The sequence below is a fragment of the Rissa tridactyla genome, chromosome 3, assembly GCF_028500815.1.
Source record: "Rissa tridactyla isolate bRisTri1 chromosome 3, bRisTri1.patW.cur.20221130, whole genome shotgun sequence".
Classification (NCBI taxonomy): domain Eukaryota; kingdom Metazoa; phylum Chordata; class Aves; order Charadriiformes; family Laridae; genus Rissa; species Rissa tridactyla.
In genome coordinates, this window is record NC_071468.1 from 121,692,949 (window position 1) to 121,720,709 (window position 27,761).

At 46.8% G+C, this 27,761-nt stretch overlaps 1 protein-coding gene across 1 annotated transcript; it reads left to right on the forward strand.

Annotated features, from left to right (window-relative positions):
* Positions 1–3,698: 3,698 nt before the first annotated feature.
* Positions 3,699–25,806, forward strand: LOC128907612 (opsin-5-like). Its single transcript, XM_054196676.1, has 4 exons — positions 3,699–3,801; positions 21,275–21,568; positions 22,724–23,055; positions 25,459–25,806. The coding sequence occupies exons 1-4, from the start codon at positions 3,699–3,701 to the stop codon at positions 25,804–25,806; spliced, it is 1,077 nt and encodes a 358-aa protein (XP_054052651.1).
* The last annotated feature ends 1,955 nt before the right edge of the window (positions 25,807–27,761 follow it).

Below are 27,761 nucleotides of genomic sequence, written 5' to 3' on the forward strand. Positions count from 1 at the left end.
TGTCCCAAGCCACTAGTTTGTGGTGCTTTACCAGAGACCAACCTGTGACGTGCTATAGGAAGACACTTCATTCATTCCCTGGCAGACAAAAACAGCACTTGAGGTTTTTCCAGAGGGTCACTTGCTCTTCCTGCATTTAGCACATATTCCAGAAGTAGCAAAGTTCCCACAGACATACTTCTCCATAGCTGAAGTTACCTGGAGTAGCTGCGCTTCACTCAGAAGCAAACCAAACTGTATTTCTATTAGACAGGCTTCTCACCAAAGGTGTTACAAAGGAGAGCTCTCATTTTAGAGATGGAGAAAAAAAACCACAGAGGACTCTCTTGCCAAAACAGAAAACTGGAACACAGTCCTGGTGTCCCATGTGCCATCTCAGTGCTGTACCAAGGGGAACACAAAAGGCAGTTAATGTTGTTTATTGCACTGACAGTTCTGCAGCCCGTGCTGTCTCCTTGCAGCCGTTTTGCCTGATTGCGCAGTACTTCAGAACTTTATGCCATCTCTCTAGTGCACAAAAGAGAAATCCTACTTATGCTGCTCATTAAAAAGAAATCTTTCCTCTCTTTCAAAGGTTAAGTATCATTTCTAGGCACATTCCGAGAGCAAAACTCATATTCAGCCTATCTGAAAATCCAAATTGGGCTCAATTTTCGGAAATCTGTATTCATGCCTTATGTGTATTTCTTTATAGAATTTTTGAGAACAGAAGTCCAGTTCTTGTCCCGGAGGGAGCTGCGTTCCCTAATAGATGATATGAAACCTTACATCTCAGATAAGTCTGTTAAGTTCACAAAGTGCTCTGAGATTTCAAAATACAGCTATTCTGGAAATAGTCATTGTTATTCTTGTGTTTAATAGCTGCTGACAATCATGAATATTTTGAGGATAAGTGCCAAGTTAGAAGCTGTGTTTCTGAATAGAGCTTTTCAAATACACGAGGACTCTATTATGTTTTGGGTAATTTCGTGAGAAGCTTTACGTTGGTGTGTCTGGACTATCATCCGAGAAACATCTGGTGGAAAGGGATCAGACTGCCACTACAAAGACTGGCAGCCGTACTTGCGTGTCCCCTTTGTGGAGCCAATTTATGGCTTTGGTTGTGCTAAAGATGTTGTACACTTCATCTTTGCCGGGCTTTATCGATTTTATTTGAGCTGCCTGAAATTCAGCATTTCCATTTCATGGCAAATGTCGAAGTTGCACAATATATTTATTTTCATTCTCAGTATGAACTAAACCGCAAGTATAAAAACTCTCGTGCCCATTTAAAAAAGTAATGCTTTAAAAAAACATAGATGTATATAATATGTATGTGCACAGGAAACTTCACTTCAAAATTAAATTGTTACTTCAAAGTTTACTTTGGGTTCTTTTTATCTTTTTATTAGTTGATTATCACCTGACATAACAGTTCTAGTGGTGCAGGATATGGCACATCTCATCACACTGTGTCCTCTCAGGGTATGGTCCAGGTAAGGATGTTATTACTGGGCAACCAAGTGGGCAGTTTCCATTGGATAGGATTCAACTACAATTACCTAATTTTAGGCATCTTTGTATAGTGACTACATTGGAGCTGGTGGCCAAATTCCTGGTTTGGAGAGGGATTTTCTACAGCCAACAGAGCCTAGAGTGTAGTCCAAGTCACTCTAAAGTAGATACCTACATTTAGGCAGGTGAATTGTTTTCCGGTCTCTGTTGCCTGTATTGACTAGTTCTCCAAGGATAACGTGAGCCTAGTCTCTGTTATAGATGTGTACATTTAGATTTGAATTTGGTGCTGAATTTCACCTTATACTGTTCACCAGGGCAACGAGAGCTTTCTGAGAACAAAGTGATAGCAATAATTTGAAGCCTCTTGTCCATTTAATATTATCATCTTTGGAATATACCTGAGACCATTTTGGACCTGTCATCCAGAACATGTAACCAGAGCAGGGTGCATCAAAGACTATCTTGTCACTGAAAAAACTTGGTATATTTTTAAACTGTTAATATAAAATCCTACTGAGGCAAAGCTCTGGAGTTCATGCAAGGCAACTGAAAGCCGACTGGGTTTACCTGAACCTGTCTCCACTAGAATCTTGTGTTGACTTAGCTGTTTGATTTAGCAATCAGATATAAAAACACAACATTTTGAAGCTTGTCTAATGAAGATGCTTGGAGTGAAATTCTTCCAACCACATGTCAGTGTCTGAATCTGAGAAAATTACCTCAGGCTCCCTTTATTGTCAATGGGAAGAAACAGGCATTTAGAGTGTGAGTCATTTGACCTATTTTAGATGTCCATTTTGGAGTGATGAGTTGCAGATGAAATGCTGACTTCTCTCCATTGAGTACCAACGAAGTAGAGGGTGATTAGCTTAGATGTAGATGTCTAATGGGATTAGATGAACTCATCCCATCCCCACTTCAGAGTACAATGAGGGTACGCTTCGCCTTATCAGCAGCAAATAGCTTTATCACCCAACAAACACCATGGCTGATATGGGATCTGTCCCCAGAGTAATGCATGGAGATGAGAACAGCCACTGGAACTGGAGCTCCGTTTCCATTTGAGAATGATTCACAGCCCACTGAGGTCAACGGGAATCTTTCCACTGGCTTCAGTGGGCTTTGCAAACCCTGGGGTTTCGGCATACATTAATTTAGCAGCTGGGTTCCACAACTTAAGATAACATCATTCTTCTGTTTTTTATTATTTTGCCAAAAGTCCCCACTCTTGCAGCAGAGCTGGCAGAACAAAGTGAATCATAGACTAATACGGGGGCTCACTCAGACGTAAAGGCTGTGTATATGCTATCCTGTTAGTATACGTTTGTATAACAAACCCTTCCCTTAGTACCTGAGTCTCTTCTGATTTGGTGGATCTAGTCCACAGTCTTCATTATCATGGCAATTAATACTTAATCCTTTTGTCCATCTAATCCAAGGCTGCCACTGGTTTGTGCTTTACAAAGAAGAGCTTCGACACCCGATCTGAGTGTTAACCACCTTCTTCAAACAGCCCCAGCAATCTGGTCAGCTGGCTCACCAGACACAGGAGTAAGTCAGGGAGTCTATTTTAAACTGATCACATAGGTTCTCGTTATGATCCGTGAAGGGCACGTCACCTCCAGCTGAAGGGAGATGGGGTGATGGTTCATATGAAGGGTGCCTGTCTCTGACTGTGTTCTCAGGGCTGCCTGTGAGTGACTAACATTGACAGGACTGTGACCAGAATGTGGATCCATCAATAACTGGTTCCCTGACATACAATCTCTATCGTTTCATCATCTGACCATCCTGAAGCCTACGTCTCTGTAGTAAGTCTGGTGGATTAAACAAACTACCTCTAGGGATGCGGGAACTGAAAGTACCTCTGATAAGAATTCCAGGTAGACAAAACTTCTTGCATCAAACTGCATGTTCTTCCTCTCTGCCAGACAGTCAGAGGGGGAACCGATAAGAGGAAATACATTATTGAACTGTATTACTGAAGCTTGAAACTTCATTAATCAACAACAAGTAACACGAAAAGATATTGTAGGTTTTGGGGCAAGTGAAAGTGTTGGAGAGAAAATATGAGGGTTTAAACATTTGTCTTATTTTTGTGGCATTGTGGGTGCTTTTGCAATATTTATACTTTTACTCATGCCACTGGTCCAATCTTCCTTTTCAGTTTCTGGGAAGGATTACTCCATTGTGGCTGGACAATGCCTCAGAGAAGACGCTGTTGCCTTTCTAGCAGAGCCTTACAGGTACCAACGCTTTTCTGCAGCAACAAAGTGCCAAACTCATGTTCCCCCTGTTGTCCAGGTCAGTGTGTTATGACTTTCACAGTCAAACCAGGATCTTTCAAATACTAATAACACCATTGTCCTGATCGTGTTTCTACAGGAAGAATCTGGTAATTTAAAACCTTTGGGAAAATAATATTAAAGTTGGATGGCTAAAATACTTTTTTCATTTTAACTAGCAAGCAGGATTCATGGCTGTTGTATGGCCTGAGGGGTTTCAGGTTTTGGTAGGAATGGAAACAAGGAGAACATACACAAAGTTTAAAGCCTTAACTCCAGATTTGAGACACCTAGGTTCCAGTTCATCCTTTGCTACAGGCTTCTTGTGTTGCCTAGAGTAAGTCTGTCAGGACAGGACTCAGCTCGACCAAGTCTAACCACCTCAAACCAGGTGGCTTGTTCAAGACACCTCTCTGAGCTCCCTGTGATGTCAGTAGGCACTTCCAATTGGCAGCTGATCTCGTTCAGATAAGGGGCTTATTTCTCCACCAAGAGTGCCCATCTTACACCATTGACCCTAGAAGAAGTCTGGATGACCAGTTTAAACTAGATCTGAAACTTTTAAATTGTTTTATTTATCTGAAATAAATTCTGTTCTAATATTAGGGTTATAAAATCCATTTAAGTGCATGTGACAGATTTTAATGTATTCAGTTACAAGCCAATAAATAAGTTTTGCTTCTAATGTTAGGGTTATAAAATCCATTTAAGTACATGTGACAGACAAATATTTTAATATATTCAGTTACAGGCAAAAATAGATTAATATTATCCTGTCAACTCCACGCATTAAAGTGGTCACAAGTCAGTATCACAGAAACGATGAGTGAAAAAAGCATCGTAATTATGGCTCTTTATTTACCTCATGGTTTTTGTGCCTGTTGTGTTCATGCTGTCAGAGTTTTTCTAAATAATTGTAATGGATAAAGACGGCCTAGAATTTTCCCTTCTGAATGAATACAGAGATTCTCTTCTAATGAGGAAATGGAGTCTGCAAACAAATAAACAAACATGTTTGCAACACAGACTGAATAGAAAATGCTCTTGGGGAGGGATTCTCCAAGTGACAAGCATCTCTACGTCCAGAGAAGCCAAAGTGTGCCATGGAGGCCTTTGCCCCCATGTGCTGATGGGAGTTCAACAAGCCCTCAACAAGAAGTCCCTTTTGTCTCCAAGCTCTGTGCTTAAGTGAGCAAAACAAGCCATCAACTGTGCTGTGAGCAGCAGGGCAGGTGGCATAACGTAGCTCAGATCTCCATGCCTCCAACCTTCTGCCCTCACAACACAGGAGCGAAACTGCCCACCAGGAATGGTCCCGGTGCACTGGTGTCCTTTGAATTGCATCCAGACATTGCCTGAGAAAATGCCGATTTGCGCAGGCCAGGACTCTGCCACAAAATGTGTTATCGGTTTAAAGGATATAAAGGAGAAGAAGAAAACTGTATTGACATCCAGAGCTTAATTTTGGGGCATTAAGGCCCAGAAAGATTTAATCACTTGCCGAAAAGCAGACAGGAAGACTGTGGCAAGGCAAGGAACTGAACCCAGCACTCCCCAGGGTCCTCGCCACAAGACTGTCATGGTTTTTTTTTTCTGAGGTTAGGTTCATCTCTGTTTTTTCAGTGTAATTGAGTGCAGAAAGTATTCGCAGTTGCTGTTGCTGTTTTTAAGCTTGGTCTATTACAGAATAATCTGAACCAGTGTCTTAAAAGTGAGACAATATCATAGAATCATAGAATCATAGAATTGCTGAGGTTGGAAGGGACCTTTAAGATCATCAAGTCCAACCATTAACCTACCCTGACAAAAACCACTTCTAAACCATGTCCCTAAGTGCCCCATCTACCCTTTTTTTAAACACCTCCAGGGATGGTGAATCCACCACCTCCCTGGGCAGCCTCTTCCAATGTTTAATAACCCTTTCAGTGAAAAAATGTTTCCTAATATCCAATCTAAACCTCCCCTGACATAACTTGAACCCGTTCCCTCTCGTCCTATCACTTGTCAGCAGGGAGAAGAGGTCAGCCCCCATCTCTCTACAGCCTCCTTTCAGGTAGTTGTAGAGGGTGATAAGGTCTCCCCTCAGCCTCCTCTTCTCCAGGCTAAACAACCCCAGCTCCCTCAGTCGTTCTTCATAAGGTTTGTCCTCCAGACCCCTCACCAGCTTTGTAGCCCTTCTCTGGACCCGCTCCAACACCTCCATGTCCCTCTTGTAGCGAGGGGCCCAAAACTGAACACAGTACTCGAGGTCTGGCCTCACCAGTGCCGAGTACAGGGGGATGATCACTTCCCTAGTCCGGCTCACCACACTATTCCTGATACAGGCTAGGATGCTAGGTGGCCTTTTTGGCCACCTGGGCACACTGCTGGCTCATATTCAGCCGGCTGTCCACCAGCACCCCCAGGTCCTTTTCTGCCGGGCAGCTTTCGAGCCACTCTGCCCCAATCCTGTAGCGCTGCATGGGGGTGTTGTGACCCAAGTGCAGGACCCGGCACTTGGCCTTGTTGAACCTCATACCATTGGCCTCAGCCCATCGGTCCAGCCTGTCCAGATCCCTCTGCAGAGCCAACCTACCCTCAAGCAGATCAACACGCCCGCCCAGTTTAGTGTCATCTGCGAACTTACTGAGGGTGCATTCGATCCCCTCATCCAGATCATTGATAAAGATATTAAAGAGAACTGGCCCCAGCACCGAGCCCTGGGGGACACCACTTGTGACTGGACACCAACTGGATTTAACTCCATTTACCACCACTCTCTGGGCACGGCCATCCAGGCAGATTTTTACCCAGAGAAGAGTACACCTGTCCAGGCCATGAGCAGCCAGTTTCTCCAGGAGAATGCTGTGCGAAACGGTGTCCCGATATCCTTCCGATGTACATCCAATTATTTAAGCAGCAGAGGAATTTGTGTCACACCTACCTAGAGATGCTGAAGGCTGAAGTGATGCATAGATTTTCCGAGTCCTTTTGTCTTCTTAATAGTTTTTCACTGTAGAGGGGCCCTGGGAAGGTAATCAGAGGGATAACTCAATATTAGCGGAGCACTGTTTGAACATGGAGGAAATAGCTGAAAGTTTCTCTATGCAAATACAGGGAATATCCACTAAATATTTACCTTACCCCCGATCCCACTTTTGTTTCCTGTCAGGCATCAAGAGCAATGAGCAGAGCACCTGACTGCAATTTAATAACGCTTGTGGGAATTATTTTTTGCAACTTAGATGATCTCTTGCATCGCCGCAAAGGGCATTTCACACCACTGCAAAGAGGGAGTGAAGTGCCAGGAATTTAACCCTAAAGCACTTTCCGTGGCAGAGGTGTGGGATACGGTTTCTGAAAGCAACGCGTAACTGCAGCTCAGTTAACTTGGAAAACTCAAGCAATTAAAATGCTACTGCCTAATATCTATTAATATTGAGAAAATAGTATGATAGTTTCTCTTCTTTGCCTCACAGTCTTACTCTGTGCCGTATTTACAGCCAGCTTGAAACTTGGCAGTTTCGTATAGCAAGGATTAAACACTACTTGGCTTAAACGGTTAAAATGACATGGAAAGGAAGTGAAGACAGAATAGCTGTGACTTCTCTTGCTCACACAAGTATAATCCAAAGGCTGAAAAAGAGACCTGAACATGATTTTACAAATTTGATAAAGACCTCAAAAGTGACAGAGGGTCTTCACTTGGGGCTTCTGGTGCCATCCCTGCCGCTCAGGACCCTTACTCAGCCAAGAAATATCTTTCACATGAAGTTAAGATCCAGGGAGGTTGTCTTGGCAGTGGGTAGTTGCGTTAGTAGTTGCTGGGGAGGCAGCTATGCTGAATGCTGTCCTTAACAGGGTCATTTTAAAGTACCGTTGGTACCACCACAGCTTATTGTAGAACAGAGGTCTTGTCTTCCCCATTCTACCTAATAAGAGATTTGTTATCACCAAGTCTCTGCTGTGCCTTTGTTTCCTAATCCTTCTGTCTTCTTTCTCCATTAAACATTGTGCTCCAGATTGAACAAGGAAACCTGTCCTTTTCCATCCAAGAGAAGCACGTCCATGAATTTCCACTCGTATTTCCCACTATATTTTTACAAGATTCAGTCTCTCAGCTATTTTTCTCTTCCCAGGCTCTCTAAATAAGAAGTTGTAATCCTGCCATTTCTGAATTCCCAGTGTGGGTCCATTTAGAAATTAGTAAGAGTAAAATTACCCAAATCCTAATATGAAAGAAAACTGGCCTCCTTCTTAAAACTATTGTTGCTGTATCACAATGGTGCTGAGAGGCACAAGCCAACAATGGTGCTGCATTGTTAGCAGACACTGAGCAGAAATAGCAGGAGATCAGTCAGACCTTGACAAATGTATGGTCTCAGCGGATAAATCAGAGGCAGAAAGAGGAAGGAAGTGACTTGATGAGTGTCACACAGTAGGCAATAGCAGGGCCAGAGCAGAACCATCGAGTTCATCTCTAGTGCCATACGATTGCACCCTTGAACCCTACTCCGCTGTCTGTCTGCCCTGGATACACAGCCAGGGTTTCACACCCCTGGTCTGCTGTATTCCTGCCTTTGTGGAGAAACCGGAAGAAGGAATAGAGGTGGGTGCACCGTGGCTCTTCAGTCCTTTAGGCAATGTTTATAAACCCAAACTGTGTCCAGAGACTCCATGGTGTCAACACAAGTAGGTTAAACCATTTGGGTAAAGAATAACAGTATATACTTCAGCTCTGTTCCCAAAGGTAGTAAAAATACCTTGATCTCGTCTCCCACTCTGGTAACATTTCCTCTATTTACCTTTAAATAACTCTAACAAGCTCCCCCCAAAACAAATCTCCCTTTCCCTCCTCCAGTGAAGCCCACAATGCCAACACAAGCAAGAATGCAATCAGTGGAATCTACCAGAGGCAGCACTGGGTGAGCTTTACTGTCCTCATGCCTATATTCAAAAGGGCGCTCTAGTGTTTGCCGTTCCATACAACCCTGCATGCCAGACATTCCCAGTTGTGGTCATCACCAACCACCAAAACCTGTTTTGTTCTGTCTCAATTCTGCCAGATCCTAGTCCTGCTACCAAAGTTAAGGAAGAAAGAGAAGGACCAGTTTCACCTGTGCTGTTGGAGTGATGCTACCTCTCAGCATGGTTCTGGATTTCCCAACAAAGTGGAGAGAATTGAGATTTGTCATTCAAAAGAGGAAGGAGTGAGTCCAAATCAGCACTAGGTTATATGAAAAAGAGACAAAGAAGGAACAGAGCTGTGACTAGTCATGACCAGCAGAAGTAGGGAGGCGATTGTCCCCCTGTACTCAGCACTGGTGAGGCCACACCTTGAGTATTGTGTCGAGTTCTGGGCACCTCAATATGAGAGAGATATCGAGGTGCTGGAGCGAGTGCAGAGGAGGGCAACGAAGCTGGTGAAGGGCTTGGAGAATAAATCTGATGAGGAGCAATTGAAGGAGCTGGGACTGTTTAGTTTGAGGAAGAGGAGGCTGAGGGGAGACCTCATCGCTCTCTACAACTACTTGAAAGGCCATTGTAGAGAGGTTGGTGCTGGTCTCTTCTCACAGGTAATTAGCGATAGAACAAGAGGGAATGGGTTCAAGCTGCAGCAGGGTAGGTTTAGGCTGGACATCAGGAAAAAATTCTTCACAGAAAGAGTGGTCAGACACTGGAATAGACTGCCCAGGGAGGTGGTGGAGTCACCATCCCTGGATATGTTTAAGAGTCGTTTAGATGTGGCGTTAGGGGATATGGTGTAGGGGAGAACTTTGTAGAGTGGGGTTGATGGTTGGACTCGATGATCCCAAGGGTCTTTTCCAACCTAGATGATTCTATGATTCTACGGGGAGACTCCTGAAGAGATGGCCTTCTTGCTCCCAGTGCTGCTGGAGGGATCTGGACAGGTAGGGTCCCAGCCCTACACACCATGATCCCTTTCTGATGTCTTTCCCAGTGGTATGATGGCTACCTTGCTGCTTCCAGGACACTTCTGAGCTCAGGCTCACAGCCAGTCAAGTCTTTGTTGCCACCATGCTACGGTTACACAGAAAGGGAGAGTCTTAAAGGATTCAGCCTGTTCACTGGCTTTTTGGTGTGTAGAGTGGCTGCAATGCATTGCTTCCCACTTCATCCCTCCCTTCAGCCGCTCTCCTGCGTGCAGGCTGCCTACAGGTGTGCAGAGGATGATGATACAGAGCTACTGCACAGGAGCATTGTGACGGTAGAGTTCTGGGTGGTCCGTTCTACAAATTGTATGACTTTTTCCCATGGTCTAAACGACACAGAGGAACCATGAATAAATGGAGTGCAGGACCAAAATGCAAAGGAAAATTCAGTGGCACTCTCTATGAAAAACTACTGTCAATAAGTAGTTGAAAAATTACTTAAATTGCAAGCAAGTGTCCCCTTGTGATTATTTGTGCAATATCCAGCATAACAAGACATGAATTTGTCTTTGAAACCTTGAAAATAAGAGGATTAGTGCTGTTCATACTACTTTTAAACTGAGGTCTGGGAACACTGTCACCGTATTAAAAATGATCAGGTTTGCATTGTCAAATGCCACACCACGGACAATACATTTTATTCTTCTCTTTTCCTGCCATAATAGTAGTTTTCATTTTATTATAGCCCCTTTGGTGCCATTTCCTTTCCACTCATAGCCTATTAGTGTCTGTCTCCTCTCACCTTTGAAAGAAGTAGCTACAATATGCTTCATACTTGCGTGTTGAATTAACCTTTTCGTATCTCATTACCGTCTTTCCCATCTCACCTCATGCTACGTTTCTGCTTTGTCTTGTTTTCGTATTGCTTCTCAAATTACTGCCTTTCATTTCGGATTTGGGAAAGGTGAAAAACAACTTGAAAAAAATTGTCCCTGAGAGGGCAGCCCATTGCCCAGTTGAAAAGAGCTGGCTTGTCATTTCAGGGGCACGACGCCTCTTTACTCCACATGTGACTTTCCTCACAGCTGTGCATCTTGTCGTCTCCTTTTCACCAATGCAGAATGAGTATCGATGGTCACCAGCTACAAACAAATGATGACATTGTTCTTTAATAAATGTGAGCTTCCGGCTTTCGTTCCACGATATACTCACTGCCGCTAGTGTGGAAGTTGTACAAGTTTTTGTTTCCTCTTATCTCGGTCAGGGGTCATTCATTTAGTGTCAAACTGCTATTTACTCGTGCCTCAAACTGTCAATAGCATTGAACAACTCTTAAAAGAGAAGAATAAAAGTGATGTAAAAAGTCTTAAAGTCATCTTTCAGTCCTGTGCGTACAAGATGGTCTTGGGTTTGGAGTCCATTTTCTGCTCTGAGGCCACTCACTGGAATAACAGCTTTAACCCGCATCCTCCTGGTGAGTCTTTCACTGCCACGGTGGCGAGCTCTACTCACTTGGAGTGCGTTAACCAACAGCCAAGTATTATATGTAAAAATGGTTTTAGTGAAAGAGCAAAATTTATTGATCCAAACTGGATTCCTCAAGGGGGCAGCTACCTTCAGTTACTGTAGAGGGAAGCTGTAGAGGGAGGTTAGTGTCCCTAGACCAAATTTAGACTTTGTAAATAACCCCTCAGGCAATAACATGCAAGTCAGTGCAGACATCCAGAAGAAAACAATTTACAAATTACTATGCTTGAGGTTGAAAATACCGGCTTCAGCAAGATTTGGTTGTTGAAAACATACAACTTCATGAGCAGACTGTGAGACTTCAACTTAAATGCTGACTCTCGTTCTCATAAATGGAGGTGAAAGCTAGAGGCCTCATCTCAAAGATGAGCTTCCAAAAGTAAGACTGCAGAAAGAGCCATTAGATAGAAGGAAGTTGTAGGAACTCCTGGAGAATGTGATGAAGTTGTCTCCTCCAAGGAGTTTGAAAAAGGTGGCATTTGTTAATAAAAAAGCTTGATTGTGCATCAGGGCAGACTTGTTTTGAAGCCAGGAGAAGGCACCCAAAAGTGCCTTCCAAATGCACTGTTTGCAGTACTCTGCTCAGCTTCAAACCCCCGAGTCTTCACAGAAGAGAAGACCTGGACAGAGCAGCCAGAGATAAACAGGAAGGTCATGCTTTTCTAAATGATACCTAACTATTGTCAATAGACATGAATCCTCTTCAGTTATGAACATAGATCCACAGTCCCCTCCAGATATCAAGAGATATCAACAATATTGATACACGGTACCAAACCAAATCCAATATTCTTGGCCCAAATAGCTCTGAACAATGAGGCATTTTATCTCTGCAAAATGAACTACCACATACTGGCTGCTCCTAAAGATTCTTTTTTTTTTTTTTTTTTCCTGTGGAAAGGAGAAATAAAGTTATAGAACATTCTAAGTTGGTAGCATTAAGTAATTAGTCATCCTGTACCCTGGTTTACATCAAAAGTAAGAACTTGGTTTTTATATATATATCTACTTACATCAAATATTTATATATGGTTTCATGGTGAGTTCATTTTTTGTTCGAAGTTTCACGTTACCTTTCAGAAGTGAGTAGGTAGCAACTTTATTCTTCCCTCCATCTTATTTAAAGACTGCTTTCTTAAATTGAAGGGAAATTTTAGAAAACAGTTCTAAAATATGATCCCCCAAAATTGGGTCTGTCAAGATGTATAAACTTGAACTGTGCTGTGGTTATAAACAGATAATCTACATTGATCCGAAGTGCAGAAAGATAATGCTGGGTACAACTTGCTATTGTTAAATGACACATGAATAATGCACTGGGTTTGGGATCAGTCAGCTCCTCTGGTTTTAATCATTTATTTTCTTTTCTTACATTTCGTAACTCAACGGTTGATGTAATCCTACCCCATGTGAATGCTAAGTTCAGGGTTTCACAATAAAAGAAATGCCATCTAAACCAGCATGAAATAGCCACACAGTGTAATCTAAGGTGCCCACAAAAATTAGAAGAGGACTAGGCTCCTGATGGAGCCAATGGGGTCTCCAGGGAGTAATTAAATTCGCAGCAAAATGTTTTAATCCTGCCTTTGGTTTCTCTTTGCTTGCCTGAAGAAATTCAGTATCTTATTTCAGTAGTGAGAGATGGAGCATGCAACAAGTGGGAAAGCAGGAGATCTGGCTTGGGCTGGGTGATGTCAGGCTCCCTGAGCTGAGCCCTCAGTCATGTTTTTTGCCAAGAAAGGCCAAAAAGAAACATTAGGTGAGCCGACTGCATAGCACAGGCCAGTAGAGTTTCCCAAGAGTTTTCTTTGTCAGAATTATAAACTCTATTTGAGCATTAACAATCCTTTAAAACAGTCACTTTTCATCTACTGACAGCACCTTGAGAGTCTATCTCTGAACTGCATGTTTGCACCCAGGATAAGAACAACATCCATGGGCAACATCTGTACCAGGGAACTATACAGTGTGGCTTTGTCTTCGAAACCGATGACCTTGATGCCTCCTGGGAATGGTCCCGGGCCCATTGTAGCTGACCTGTGCCTGGGAATGACTTAGGGCAATGTTAATTGGCCCAGCCCAAAACAGTGCCACTAACCGTTCTGTGAATTTATCAAGGTGCGCAGTCGAATTCCAGCATCCTTGTGGTGATCTGGCATTGTTTAATTTACCAGTATTATGATTTTGTGTGCACTATACTGAATTAATTGACAGAATACAGCAATCTTCTACTTTCTGTCACAGGATTTACTGTATCTTTTGCAGACTTTAACAGGCATTTCTTCCCCAAATTGAGATCAAACGGTAACCACTCTTTGTTGAGCAGACTATGCTGATTTGATCGAGCTATTTAAGACTCTCATTACGAGGCATGCTTCGAGACGCCATGTCTACCCCTTTTTAGCCTTTTCTGATAAATGAACTTCCTTTTATGATTAATATTGTATATATACCACCTTCCTAGACTAAACTGATACTCACTTGCTTATACCTCCAAGGCTTGAGAGGCATTGCAGCCACATTCAGCTGATGCTGCTGAATGTGAACATTCGGCGAAGGACATCTGTGCTGAACAGCTAACGAGTAGGTACTTGATCTCTTGAGTTAGGTGGTGCCGTTATTCAAAAACCATATGAGACTTTGAATGAGACCACAGAGTGGCACTGGAACAAGTTGTCCACCTGCTGTGGAATGCCCATCCTTGGAGATATACAAAACCCAACCTGATACAGCCTTGAGCAATCTACTGTAGCTGACCCTGTTCTGAGCAGAGGGCTTGGACTAGATGATGGAAGACCATAAGAAGGACAAGTAGCTGTTGGAACGGGTCCAGGGGAGGGCCATGAAGATGGTTAGAGGGCTGGGGCTGAGACAGCTGGGGTTGTTCAGCTTGGAGAAGAGAAGGCTCCAGGGAGACCTTATAGAAGCCTTCCAGGACTTCAAGGGGCCTATAGGAGAGATGGGGAGGGACACTTTATCAGGGAGTGGAGCAACAGGACGAGGGGTAATGGTTTCAAACTGAAAGAGGGGAGATTTAGATGAGATATCAGGAAGAAATTATTTACTGTGAAGGTGGTGAGGCGCTGGAACAGGTTGCCCAGAGAAGCTGTGGATGCCCCATCCCTGGAGGTGTTCAAGACCAGGCTGGATGGGGCTTTGAGCAGCCTGGTCTAGTGGGAGGTGTCCCTGCCCAGGGCAGAGGGGTTAGAACTAGATGATCTTTAAGGTCCCTTTCAACTCTAACCATTCTATGGTTCTATGATTCTATGATCTTCAGAGGCACCTTCCAGCCTCAGTGATTCTGAGATTCTGCCATTCTGTGTGTGCCCTTTTCATTGGATCAAGGTTTGGAACATCAGTCTTTCCCCCTAGATAAGATTCAAAGCCCCTCTTGCCCATTTTTGCTTCCCTTTACCCACAACTCACGCCTTCCTAGCTGTCCAGTTCAAACAGGAACCTCGTAACCTTTTTATCTTATCTGCTCAGATTGTTCAGGCCAGCAGCTTCTGCCATTGAATTAAAATTCTATAAGCTCTGGAAAAGAACCGCTGGACTGTCCCATCTCCTAGTACTTACCTATGCCATGAATACATGCAGACTCCATTGTGCTTCTACTGACTTTGGAGCAACGCGGGATGGGTCGGGGGGATTTTTCAGAAACACCTGAACTGGTTACACATAAGCCAGCGTCCGTCAAGAAGTCGCTTAGCACAGGGAAGTGGTCTCTGAGGATGAGAATTAAGTTGTAGCACCTCTTAAAATCTCCATTCTGATAAGACTACGAGCTACAATTCTGTTCTCTGATGGAAAAATAGACATTCCCTCTCTGCTCTCCTCTGCTATATCTCGCCCACATCCAGCTCCTGGCAGCAGGACTTGGGAACTAGAACATTGCTGTGGGCTAATGAAGCCGCCTAACTCTTAGTAGTGCTCAGTCTCCTTTAAACATCAGGTTTGTGCCTGTGACGGCAGAATTAGGGCTGAATTTGGTATCCAAGTTCTCCGTTCGGTGCTGGAGGCACCTAACACCCAGCATGCTGACAGTGGGGAATCCTGATGGGGGGGCACGGTCCCAGAAACAGGGGTTTTGTTTCTCCGAGGTGATAACTATCTCCTGCGCAGCACCTCTGTGAGACTGGGTCCCTTTGAAGCTGTAGCTGGTGGCCAGTACTGAACCGCCGTTACCCCTGCCTGCGTCTTTATGCCATAGCTGTTCATTGTGAAATATATTAACAACTTTTGGAGCAAGGGCTCTCTTCAGCATCACGGACAGTCAGATACCTTTTGTTTTCTCTCCCTCCAATCTTGCGATTTAGGTGTGGAGCGGTCCAGCTTCAGGTGGAGAGGGAAGCAGCTTTCTGTTACGGCATTTCCCTCACCCCTAGGCATCTATAAAGTGCAGAATAAAACACTCTTACAGGAAAAAAATGTGTATTCAAGTCTCTGAAAACAGTAGAGAGAACTGATTTCTCCATTTCAGGGCGGATGGCTAAGCTTTTAGGAAAAAGGTGTCCTGAGAAGGCTGTGAGCCCTGTGCTGTACGGGTTGCGTCGCATCTACTTGGTTGCTGAATTAAATTCCTCAGAGTTTTCAGTGCGGGGATCCTTGGTGTGTTAATCCCAGGCAAATTCATCAGGGAACAAGGACAGACAGAGACATGCAGCAAAGCTGAGGTGGCACCGTACCTGTGCATGGCCAGTTTTGCGTTCTGGTGAAACTCCAAGCTTTTAAAGTCTCTCAGATTCCTACGGATTTTATAATTTAGGCTGGTACTGCTATACTTAAGTGCCTAAATTCCACCTAGATTGCACATGAGATGCCAAAGTGCTCTTCGGGATCTTAAAATTCCCTATGTCTGAACAGAGTAAAATAGGCCAAGCAGAGAATGATGCTAATGCAGCTTAGCATATCCAGGTACCGGAATTAAATAATTTAGAATAGATCAGCTCTTCAATGTGCTGGCTGGGTGCTGCCCAGGCTAAAAGTCAAGTTAATGGCACTGCAGCTGCAGACCTGTAAACTGCGTGCACCAAAATCGAGTATGTAAATTCATAGATGAGCCTGTAAAAGCTGTTTGGAGGCTGGAGCAAAACTCAGCATTTTTTATAAAGACTGCGAGAGCATTATGATGATTTTAGGCTCAGACATTATAAGGAGAAGGTAAACTTGGATGTGAGGCGTTGCTGCCGTTACTGCTAAGTAACAACACCGGAGTGTCACTGGAATGAACTCGGAGCTTGGTTCTGCTGTGGTGCTCTGCACACCGGGCTGAGCATCCTCCGGCTCTGCCCCGGAGCAGCTCTGGAAGTCCTGCCATCAGTGGTGTGACTTTGACCCTCCTGAACCCCTGCAGCAAACCCCTTTCCTCTAATAGGAAACACAGGGATCCCCTTACCCCAGACTCGTATTTCCCATATGCAGCCATAAAGCTGGAAAACAAAACCCCTAATCTTCCTGATCCCACAGCCTGGATTTATTTCCCGAGGCTGCCGATGGTTGAACGACGATTGTTTTTGCCCCGCAATGGCACTCTGAGGGCATGTGAATTGGGGAGTTGCTTGAGAAGCCAAGGAGCAGCGCGGGGCGAGAGGAGGGGGTGGGAGGAGAGATGCTCTGCCAGCCCGGCAGGCGGGAGCGCTCTGGCAGCGGCTCTGCCTGGCTCTCACTCTGCCTCCCCGGGCAGGGAGCCTTGCTCTCACTCCAGGCTTCCCCCCCGCCGCACAGAGGGAGGGAGGGAGGGAGAGAGGAGAAAGCAGAAGGGTCCCTTCACACCGACAGCACCCAACTGCCCGGCTCACACCTGCAGCAGGCAAGCCATGAGGAAGAGCCTCTTTGCCCCTACAGCCACTTCGCCTTCGATTTAAACCCCTCCACAAGGGACGATGGAGGAGCAATACATTTCCAAACTCCACCCGGTAGTGGATTACGGAGCTGGGGTCTTTCTTCTGATCATAGGTGAGTTCTGCCTTCACAGCCCGCCTGTTTGCTCCAAGCCTAGGAGCGGACACGCGGGGGCTGCCCGCTCCGTGCTGCGCTCAGCCGGAGGAAGCTGGAGGCAAATGAGAGAAAATCGGTTTCCGCACAGGTTCCTGCTTTTTGCCTTCGAGTCGGTGGGATGCCAGGATTAATCTCCGCTCTCAGATTCGCAGGCTTTTGTTTCGCTGCTGAAGACTTGCCAGCATAAGTTTGCCTCTGCGGCGTCACAAGTATTCCAAAGAAGTTGCCTACCGCTTCTCCCGGCGTCTCAGCCCCGTGAGCTGAGAGATGAGGCAGCCCGTCCGATGGGACGGATCAGGGGAGAGCGACTGCGGGCTGCCCCTTGCCCGGGGGGGATGCTCGTTATGCTGGAAGAGCGGCTGCGTCTTGGTAGGATAAACTGGTATAAAATAGCAAAGGGTTTCCAAATAGCACTTATGTTTTTTTATAATGGCCTGTTTGCCCTGCCGAAGGCAGATTTACAATGAAATACAAGTGGGGATATGTCCATCTGCTCCAGCATGGGTTTCGCTAAGCGTTTTCTTCCTCGTCTCTTTGTTGCGTGTAGCCAGGTGATTTGTTTACTGTCGGTGTAGATTTGGAGAGGGGCTGCATTGGTTTAGGGGTTCGGTCCAAGCGAATGTTGCTGAGAGGTGAGCACTTTCCTCCCTTCGGCTCATTTGAAAACCCTGGTCGAGGTGCTTTTAAGAAAGTATAGCTGTTTATGTGCTTTAATAGCGAGGCTTTGGGCAGCGACGCTGGGCTTTCGCATGTCACGTCTCACCCCAGCTCCTGCCCGCTTCTCCCTGCGCTGCGCTGTGCTCTCCCCTCGGCTGAGCTGACAACTCAAGGTGAGAAAAATCACTGTCTGCAAAACAACGCAGGGTTTTTTTTTTCTTTCAGTCCAAGTCAGGAGGCCGGCTGCTTCCTGACACCGAAGTAAATAGGTAGATGCAGTTCACAGCCTTGTCCCGTGCCCGCCAGCAGCCTCACAGGCAGAGGGATGGAGAGGAGCATCTCTCAAAGTAAAAGTAAGGGTGGGCCTGAATGTCCAACCCAGCAGCTAAATCTGCTTCCTGCCCCTTGCGTAGTGGTTGGGGCGCTCTCAGAAGAAAGTGAGTTCATTTTCGCTCCTGAAGCCTGAGGGTGTCCCGACCTGTGGCCATCCCTTGGCAGGAGAGTGTTCTTCCCACCGAGCCACAGGTTGCTCCCTGGCAGCAAGTGGTCCCGCGCCAAGTCACCGTGGGCATCTCTGTGTGTGCAGACACACGGCTCCTGACTGCTCAGGGAGCTCTTCAAGCACATCCAGAGGAGCCAAGTGAACGTGTGTGGTGAGAAAGTGAATGAATGAGGGATGCAGGGGCTCGGATTTGTATCTCTGCTCTGCTTAAGGCTTTCTCTTGGCATCTCTTCCCACTCTTGGATTTATGCCGCTGTATTTATTCCATTTTGTTGCACGTGCCTTTGTTAATTCCTCTGTGGGCACTTTATTATGTGGTGTCTGTGAGCAAATGCAGCCTTGCCGCATTCACAGCGACAAGGGAACAGGACAGGATCTTTTTCTGTTTCCCTATTTCACTTCTGACTTTAGAGGACACCTTCTCAGGAAAACCTTTGATCAAAGTGTAGCTTCAGCACAACGTTCACTTGAAAGAAAAGAGAAAATGAGTTGTTTGCTACGTGTACTTTTGACACTGTTGTCACTAACGCTTTGAAGCCCTATGGCATATCTGAATAACGTACGTCTGACAGGTCATAGAATCATAGAATGGTTCGGGTTGGAAGGGACCTTAAAGATCATCTGGTTCCACCCCCCTGCCCTGGGCAGGGACACCTCCCACCAGACCAGGTTGCTCCAAGCCCCGTCCACCCTGGCCTTGAACCCCTCCAGGGATGGGGCATCCACAGCTTCTCTGGGCAACCTGTTCCAGTGTCTCACCACCCTCACAGGAAAGAATTTCTTCCTGATATCTCATCTAAATCTCCCCTCTTTCAGTTTGAAACCGTTACCCCTCGTCCTGTCGCTACACTCTCTGTTAAAGAGTCCCTCCCCGGGACTTTTTGCAAAGCAATCTCTGGTCTGGCACACGCCTCTGGCAAAACAATTTCTGTGGTCTGTCTCACCGTGCTCAGAGACCACCAGAACAGTGTGGGTGTCTCAGCGGTGGCACATACTGGTTGTGGTCCTTGACCAGCGAGCCCCCTGAGCTGCACCACCAGCACACGTGGACTATTGAGGCAGCTCAGAGCCCCGGGAGGTTTCTGCTGGGGCTCCAGTGGAAGATATGCTGCAAAGAGGGAAGGCTTTGGGAAGCGGAGGGCACCAGATGAGAGGGGGGGACAAGCAAGCAGGACAGCTGGAGGTCTTCAGCAGGAAGGTGAAGTGGGAATATTACCAGGGAAAAATGAAGGTGGATGGGCCTGTTGTTTGACTTGATATTATGTTGGGCAAGATACTGTGAGAGAGTGGAGCGAATGGGTGGGGGCTACTCACGTGAGGTGGGAGCCACGGGGGAATAGGAGGGTGTGACGAGGTTTTGGTAGCAGGGGAGCTGCAGGGGTGGATTCTGTGACAAGCTGCTAGACAGAAGCTTCCGCCTTGTCCGACAGAGCCAACGCCAGCCGGCTCCGAGACAGACCAGCTGCTGGCCAAGGCCAAGCCCATCAGTGACGGTGGTAGCACCTCTGGCATAACACAGTTAAGAAGCAGGGAAAAAAAAAACCAAACCCTGCACAATTACAGCTGAAGAGAGGAGTGAGAATGTGTGAGAGCAACAACTCTGCAGTCACCAAGGTCAGTGAAGGAGGGGGAGGAGGTGCTTCAGGCGCCGGAACAGAAATTCCCCCGCAGGGGGAAGACCATGGTGAGGCATGTTGTACCCCTGCAGCCCATAGAGGTTAATGGTGGAGCAGACATCCACCTGCAGCCCATGGAGGACCCCACACCAGAGCAGGGGGATGCCCAAAGGAGGCTGTGACCCTGTGGGAAGGCTGCGCTGGAGCAGGCTCCTGGCAGGACCTCTGGATCCTTGAAGAAAGGAGCCCACGCTCCTTTGGGACCCACACTGGAGCAGTCTGTTCCTGAAGGACTGCACCCTCTGGAAGGGACCCATGCTGGAGCAGTTCGTGAAGAACTGCAGCCTGTGGGAAGGACCCCACGTTCGGGGGAGGACTGTCTCCTGTGGGAGGGACCCCATGCCAGAGCAGGGGAAGAGTGTGAGGAGTCCTCCCCTTGAGGAGGAAGGAGCAGCGGAGACAAGGTGGGATGAACTGACCACAGCCCCCATTCCCCATCCCTCTGCGCTGCTGAGGGAGAGAAATCGGGAGTGAAGTTGAGCCCAGGAAGAAGGGAGGGGTGGGGAGAAGGTATTTTAAGATTTAGTTTATATTTCTAATTATCCTCCTCTGATTTGCTTGGTAATAAATTACATTAATGTTCCCCAAGTCGAGTCTGTTTTGCCCGTAACGGTAATTGCTGAATAATCTCTCCCTGCCCTTACCTCTGACCACGTTCTGTTTTCTCTCCCCTGTCCAGCTGTGGAGAGGAGGGACAGAGTGGCTTTGGTGGGCACCTGGCGTCCACCCAAGGTCAACCCATCACAGTGGTCTGCTATTCACAGGACAAAAGTTCCCCCAGCGGGTACAGCAGGCCAGCCCTACAGGAGGCTGCAAACAGGAATCCGAAGGGCTCTTTGCTCTAGCAGGTCCGCAGTGGAAACGCAGCCTGACTGGGAAACGCCTGCCTAGCAGGGAGACAGGAACCCAAGAGCTGGCTGCAGTGGACGCTGTGGTGAGGACGAGCTGTGTAGCAGCTCTCAGAAATGCCAACCAGGTGGCACTGCCTATCTGCCATCTAAAAGAACAAGTTTCCTCACCACGAGCTGAAAATCAAGGTTTCGGAGCAGGGCATAGCAGGCACACACCGGCGTCTTCCGAGCATCAGCACAAGGTGTTGGCCTGGGAGGTGCTGAATTCCGGCTGGTGTCCCAGTCTGCCCTGTCTTCTAGATTTTAGTCCCAGGCTAACAACCGTCATTTTTTCACATCATTTGTATGGATAAGCATTTCACAGGTGTGCTGTGTCCTATTATTGCCTGTGCTGATTCTTCTCTTTCAGCCTTCCTCACAATCCTCGGAAATTCAGCCGTCCTTGCGACAGCTGTGAAGCGCTCTTCCCTCCTGAAGTCACCAGAGCTGCTTACAGTCAACTTGGCAGTCGCAGATATCGGAATGGCAATCAGCATGTATCCGCTGGCCATTGCATCCGCCTGGAACCACGCCTGGCTGGGAGGAGATGCCTCCTGCATATATTATGCCCTGATGGGTTTCCTTTTTGGCGTCTGCAGCATGATGACCCTGTGTGCCATGGCCGTCATTCGATTCCTTGTCACCAATTCGTCCAAATCTAACAGTAAGTAAACGCATCTCAGGTAACCTCATAACGGTGCATTTTAGCCATTATGTTCAGCGAGGTACATTGATGAATACGGCACGGGGTAACTATTCAATAATTGTAGGAATAAGCCTCAACTTTTTGTCCAATATCAAACATCTAATGTTCCTAGAAGGATCTCGCCAGCAGATCCAGAGAGGTGATTCTGCCCCTCTACTCTGCTCTCTTAAGACCCCACCTGGAGTACTGTGTCCAGCTCTGGAGCCCTCAACACAAGAAGGACATGGACCTGTTGGAGCGGGTCCAGAGGAGGGCCATGAGGATGCCGGGAGGGCTGGAGCACCTCTGCTATGAGGACAGGCTGAGAGAGTTGGGGTTGTTCAGCCTGGAGAAGAGAAGGCTCCATGAAGACCTTATAGCCCCTTCCAGTCCCTGAAGGGGGCCTACAGGAAAGCTGGGGAGGGGCTGTTTGCAAGGGCATGTAGTGATAGGACGAGGGGCAATGGTTTAAACTAGAGCAGGGTGGGTTTAGATTAGACATTAGGAAGAAGTTCTTTACACTGAGGGTGGTGAGACACTGGCCCAGGTTGCCCAGAGAGGTGGTGGAGGCCCCATCCCTGGAGACATTCGAGGCCAGGCTTGATGAGGCTCTGAGCAACCTGATCTAGTTGAAGATGTCCCTGCTGACTGCAGGGGGGTTGGACTAGATGGCCTTTAAAGGTCCCTTCCAACCCAACAGCTTCTGTGATCTGATTAAGTTCCTTATTAAACAGTGGGGCTTCTCACTAATACCAAGTGAAACTACCTGAGGGTGCAGAGCCCAGATGTTTTGCTGGACAGGAATGTCTTCTCTTCCTATTTGGGTGCAAGCAGAAACTTGAGAGGAAAGAGTGTTCTGGCATTCTGGGCTGGAAGCACGGTACATTTTGGGTCAGCTTGATCTTGTAAAGCTCCCTGGCTCACCGGACTTTAGATCAGCACTGAGGGCTGCGCTGAGGTCTCACCCAATCCATAGACTCTGTTATGTTTCTCAGGAAGACCAAAGGTTGGGCAACTGCAGCAGCAGCCCAGGCATATTTGTAGCCACCATCCTGCTGTTGGAGCAGAAGTTATGGCAAAACAAGTGTCGCTGAGATGAGACCGATATATGCTTGCTCTTCCTCTTTCTTGCAGGTAAAAAAATCACCAAGAACACTGTTCGCATCTTGATTACTTTCATCTGGCTCTACTCCTTGCTCTGGGCCATTCTGCCCTTGGTAGGCTGGGGCTACTATGGTCCTGAGCCGTTTGGTATCTCCTGTACAATAGCCTGGAGCAAGTTCCACAACTCCTCCAATGGCTTTTCATTCATCCTGAGCATGTTCCTCCTGTGCACAGTCCTGCCTGCACTGACCATCGTTGCCTGTTACTTGGGAATTGCCTGGAAGGTTCATAAAGCATACCAAGAGATCCAGAATATCAACAGGATCCCTAACGCAGCTAAACTGGAGAAGAAGCTGACATTGGTGAGTTATCCCAGTGACGAGAAGGGTCTGCAGGAATCAGGAGCTTGCAGAGAAGTGGCTCTGCTCATGCATGGTTCATGATAACCCTTCATTGCTTTTTTCTGGTATTGACCAAAGATGGTGGTTCCAGCCTCATCCATACTCTGCAATCCTGGAACCCTTGTGATTTCAGTAGCTTGGTCAGGATAATATATCGCAGGTACAACACAGACCGTTAAATCTTCTTTAGGCAGTTGCACCCATGATTTTCATGGACGCACAGATTTCCAGTCATGCTGGAATAACTGTTGAATCCACTCACGTTGTAGTTGGGGTGGAGGTCTTGTTCTGTCATCCTAGGTATTTTTTATTGACCAAGGGGGTGTTCAGAGTGAAAGCTACACAGAAATTCTGTGTGGAAACAGGATCTTTTTAATATAACATTTTTTGAAATAAGCACTTCAGTTGCTCATTTCTTGTGGAAAAGCAGAATAGACCCAAGCTTTGCAGAGCCCAATCTATTGATAGGTGATACTTTCTGGTTGGGCTGTGTCTCCCGGTTCTCTTTAATGTCTTTATCAATGATCTGGATGAGGGGATCGAATGCACCCTCAGTAAGTTCGCAGATGACACTAAACTGGGCGGGCGTGTTGATCTGCTTGAGGGTAGGTTGTCTCTGCAGAGGGACTTGGACAGGCTGGACCGATGGGCTGAGACCAATGGTATGAGGTTCAACAAGGCCAAGTGCCGGGTCCTGCACTTGGGTCACAACACCCCCATGCAGGGCTACAGGATTGGGGCAGAGTGGCTCGAAAGCAGCCTGGCAGAAAAGGACCTGGGGGTGCTGGTGGACAGCCGGCTGAATATGAGCCAGCAGTGTGCCCAGGTGGCCAAGAAGGCCAACAGCATCCTGGCCTGTATCAGGAATAGTGTGGTGAGCCGGACTAGGGAAGTGATCATCCCCCTGTAATCGGCACTGGTGAGGCCCCACCTCGAGTACTGTGTTCAGTTTTGGGCCCCTCACTACAAGAGGGACATGGAGGTGTTGGAGCGGGTCCAGAGAAGGGCTACAAAGCTGGTGAGGGGTCTGGAGGACAAACCTTATGAAGAACGACTGAGGGAGCTGGGGTTGTTTAGCCTGGAGAAGAGGAGGCTGAGGGGAGACCTTGTCACCCTCTACAACTACCTGAAAGGAGGTTGTAGAGAGATGGGGGCTGACCTCTTCTCCCTGGTGACAAGTGATAGGACGAGAGGGAACGGGTTCAAGTTACGTCAGGTGAGGTTTAGATTGGATATTAGGAAACATTTTTTCACTGAAAGGGTTATTAAACATTGGAAGAGGCTGCCCAGGGAGGTGGTGGATTCACCATCCCTGGAGGTGTTTAAAAAAAGGGTAGATGGGGCACTTAGGGACATGGTTTAGAAGTGGTTTTTGTCAGGGTAGGTTAAAGGTTGGACTTGATGATCTTAAAGGTCCCTTCCAACCTCAGCAATTCTATGATTCTATGATTCTATGATTCCCATGACATTTTGCAGCCAGAATTAGGGACAGATATGAAAACAACAACTGCCTCATTAGAAATAGATCATAGAATCATAGAATCATTTTGGTTGGAAGAGACCTTTAAGATCATCGAGTCTAACCGTTAACCCAGCACTGCCAAGTTACCACTAAACCATGTCTCAGCACCACATCTACGTGTCTTTTAAATACCTCCAGGGATGGTGATTCCACCACTTCCCTGGGCAGCCTGTTCCAGTGCTTGACAACCCTTTCGGTGAAGAAGTTTTTCCTAATATCCATCCTAAACCTCCCCTGGTGCAACTTGAGGCCATTTCCTCTTGTCCTATCCCCTGTTACTTGGGAGAAGAGACCAATCCCCACCTCTGTACCCCCTCCTTTCAGGTAGTTGTAGAGAGAGAGAAGGTCTCCCCTCAGCCTCCTTTTCTCCAGGCTGAACACCCCCAGCTCCCTCAGCCACTCCTCACAAGACTTGTGCTCCAGACCCCTCACCAGCTCTGTTGCCCTTCTCTGGACACGCTCCAGCACCTCAATGTCTTTCTTGTAGTGAGGGGCCCAAAACTGGACACAGCGCTGGAGGCGCAACCAAAACCACAGTGTAGATCTGCTAGGTGGGAATAAAAGCATATATCCACTGTCCGGTGTTACCTGTTCTCATGTCACAACAAAGCGAGCAGACAGTTTCAGGTATTTCAGCTGGTTCAGGTGTGGTTTCATCATAACATCACAGAACGGTTTGGGTTGGAAGGGAACCTTGAAGATCATCTAGTTCCAACCCCCCTGCCCTGGACAGGGACACCTCCCACTAGACCAGGTTGCTCAAAGCCCTGTCCGACCTGGCCTTGCCACGTATCAGCCCCAGCCAGTGCAAGCTGAGAACTGAAGCCCTGTTTCCCTTTCAGATGGCTGTGCTCATCTCGGTGGGGTTCCTCAGCTCGTGGACACCGTACGCAGCAGCCAGCTTCTGGTCCATATTTAACTCCAGCGACTCCCTCCAGCCCATTGTTACTCTACTGCCCTGTCTGTTTGCCAAATCTTCAACCGCGTATAACCCTTTCATTTACTACATCTTCAGCAAAACTTTCCGCCGTGAAATCAAACAGTTGCAGTGCTGCTGTGGCTGGCGGGTTCGTTTCTTCAGCACCGACAACTCTGCCGAAAATCCCGTGTCGATGATGTGGAGCGGGAGAGACAACGTGCGTCTCTCTTCGGCTGCCAAGGTGGAGAGCCAGGGAGCCGCGAGTCGCTGAAACGCAGCCGTGGTTTCACAACACGGGGCCAAACGTGGGCTCAACTCGTGGGCCCAAACAAGGAGGAATGCAGCGCGTGGGGTTGCCACTGCCTATCTTACGTCAAATACAGAGGTTTAAGTATATATTTTTTAAGCAACTCTCAAATATTCTCTTTAAGCTACACAACAAACAAAAAAACAAAGCTATTTTTTTCAAGAATTCCCACTTTAGAGGAAATAGATAGATTTATGTGCTAAACATAGAAACATGTAAACTAAACTTATTTTCAGAGAAACAGCTTTAATTAAGAGGATTTATTATTTTGTTTTTCTTTTTTCTTATAATTTTGACTTTTTAATGCAATCTATCTGCAAACCCTTGGCTCCGTCAGTAAAACAGCCACCAGAGAAAACCATAGGTAGAACACAAAGCGTTACTGAATAAATACAGCTGGGAGCGCAGCTTTCCAGCACTCCTGACAGAAAACCACATGGGTAGCAAGAGATATCCACTGCCAGGAAAAGACGATCACGGAGATCTGCGGCTCCTTGCTCCGTCAGAGGTGTAGTTCCAACTCCTGAAAGCTTGAAAAGCCAAGTGGCCTTAGCCTGGAGAGGTTTGGTGGGAACGTGGCGGTCGGTGAAGGATGCCTTCTGCATATCAAAAATAGAACAAGAAGTGAAGGGATCTTTTAGCAAAAGAACTGCGTGCTTATGCTGAGGCGTAACCGCTCTTCTCCCACGAAAGCTGGTGGAGATGTTTCCTGGAGGACCGCGCTGCCTAGCATTCCAAAAGCCATCCCCAGGAGAACCTGCCTGTGGACGCAGCCCTAGCGGGCATCGCTTCGGTGGGAACTCCTGAACTGCCAAGCTGCTCGCTGGGCGGGAGCACGGACACAACTGCAACCGGGAACGTGATTCGTTTAAAGCATACGTACAACCACAGCGTCATCCTGCCAGCCAGTTACAACAAACGACATTTTGAGGTGGAACTGATGAGCCCCTACAGTTTAAACATCTGTCTCTGACTTACTGTTTGTGATTTCAAGGGACATAAACACATATCTTTAGGGTTTGAAATATTGTACAAAATATGGCTTGATAGCTGCAGCGGCTCTTGCTTCCCCTGCTCGCTCGGCTGACCTCGTCTTTCTTTGCATTAGGTTCAGAGAAGCCAAGAAGAGTTAAATCACAGGCGGATTTGGCCCAGATTTTAAACAACAATCTAAACCAATAGTGAACGGACTTTGAGTTCTTGAAAACTTCTGCCCCAAACCCTAATAATTATTTTCGTTTTATAAGGTACAGCTAAGGCCAAGAGCAGGATTAAAAGATAGGCTTAAACACTCGAGTGGGTATGAGAATTTCTGTTCTGTGGAGTGTGGATTGCAAAAGAAGAAACAGAACGAGACAGGAGCTGTAACATACACCACGGCACAAATTAATTACTAAGTCGGGGATTAGGAAACTTTGAGGAGCTCGGCCTTCCCCTGAACTCCTGCCACCGGCAGTGTTGCCAACTCTCACAAATATTCCGCTAGATTAAATTAGGTTTATTTGTAAAAAGTTGTGAAAAATCCCTAAATTACGTTGGCCTCCAGGAGGACATTATCTTGTCCTGGGTTGTCACTCACAGATGCTCCATACGGAATGACACCGCACTTGGCCTTCCATCCCAAATACAAAGAGGTGAAGCTTCCTCTGGGAAACAGCCACCTCCGACAGGCCGCGGCCCAGGAAAATGGGAAAAGGGAAGAGGAATGTGGGGAGCAGGAGAAAACACCAGTAACTGAGAGGGGAGCATGGGAAAGCTGGAGGAAAACGTTTGGGAAGAGGAGAAGAGGCAGGAGGGCGAGGAGATGGCAGAGGGAAACGCAAAAGGGACAATAGTGTAAAACAAAAGAGTGTCAGCGGGGGGAGACAATGTTAACATGCTGGAGAAGGGACTTATTATGGGTAATGTCAACTACCAGC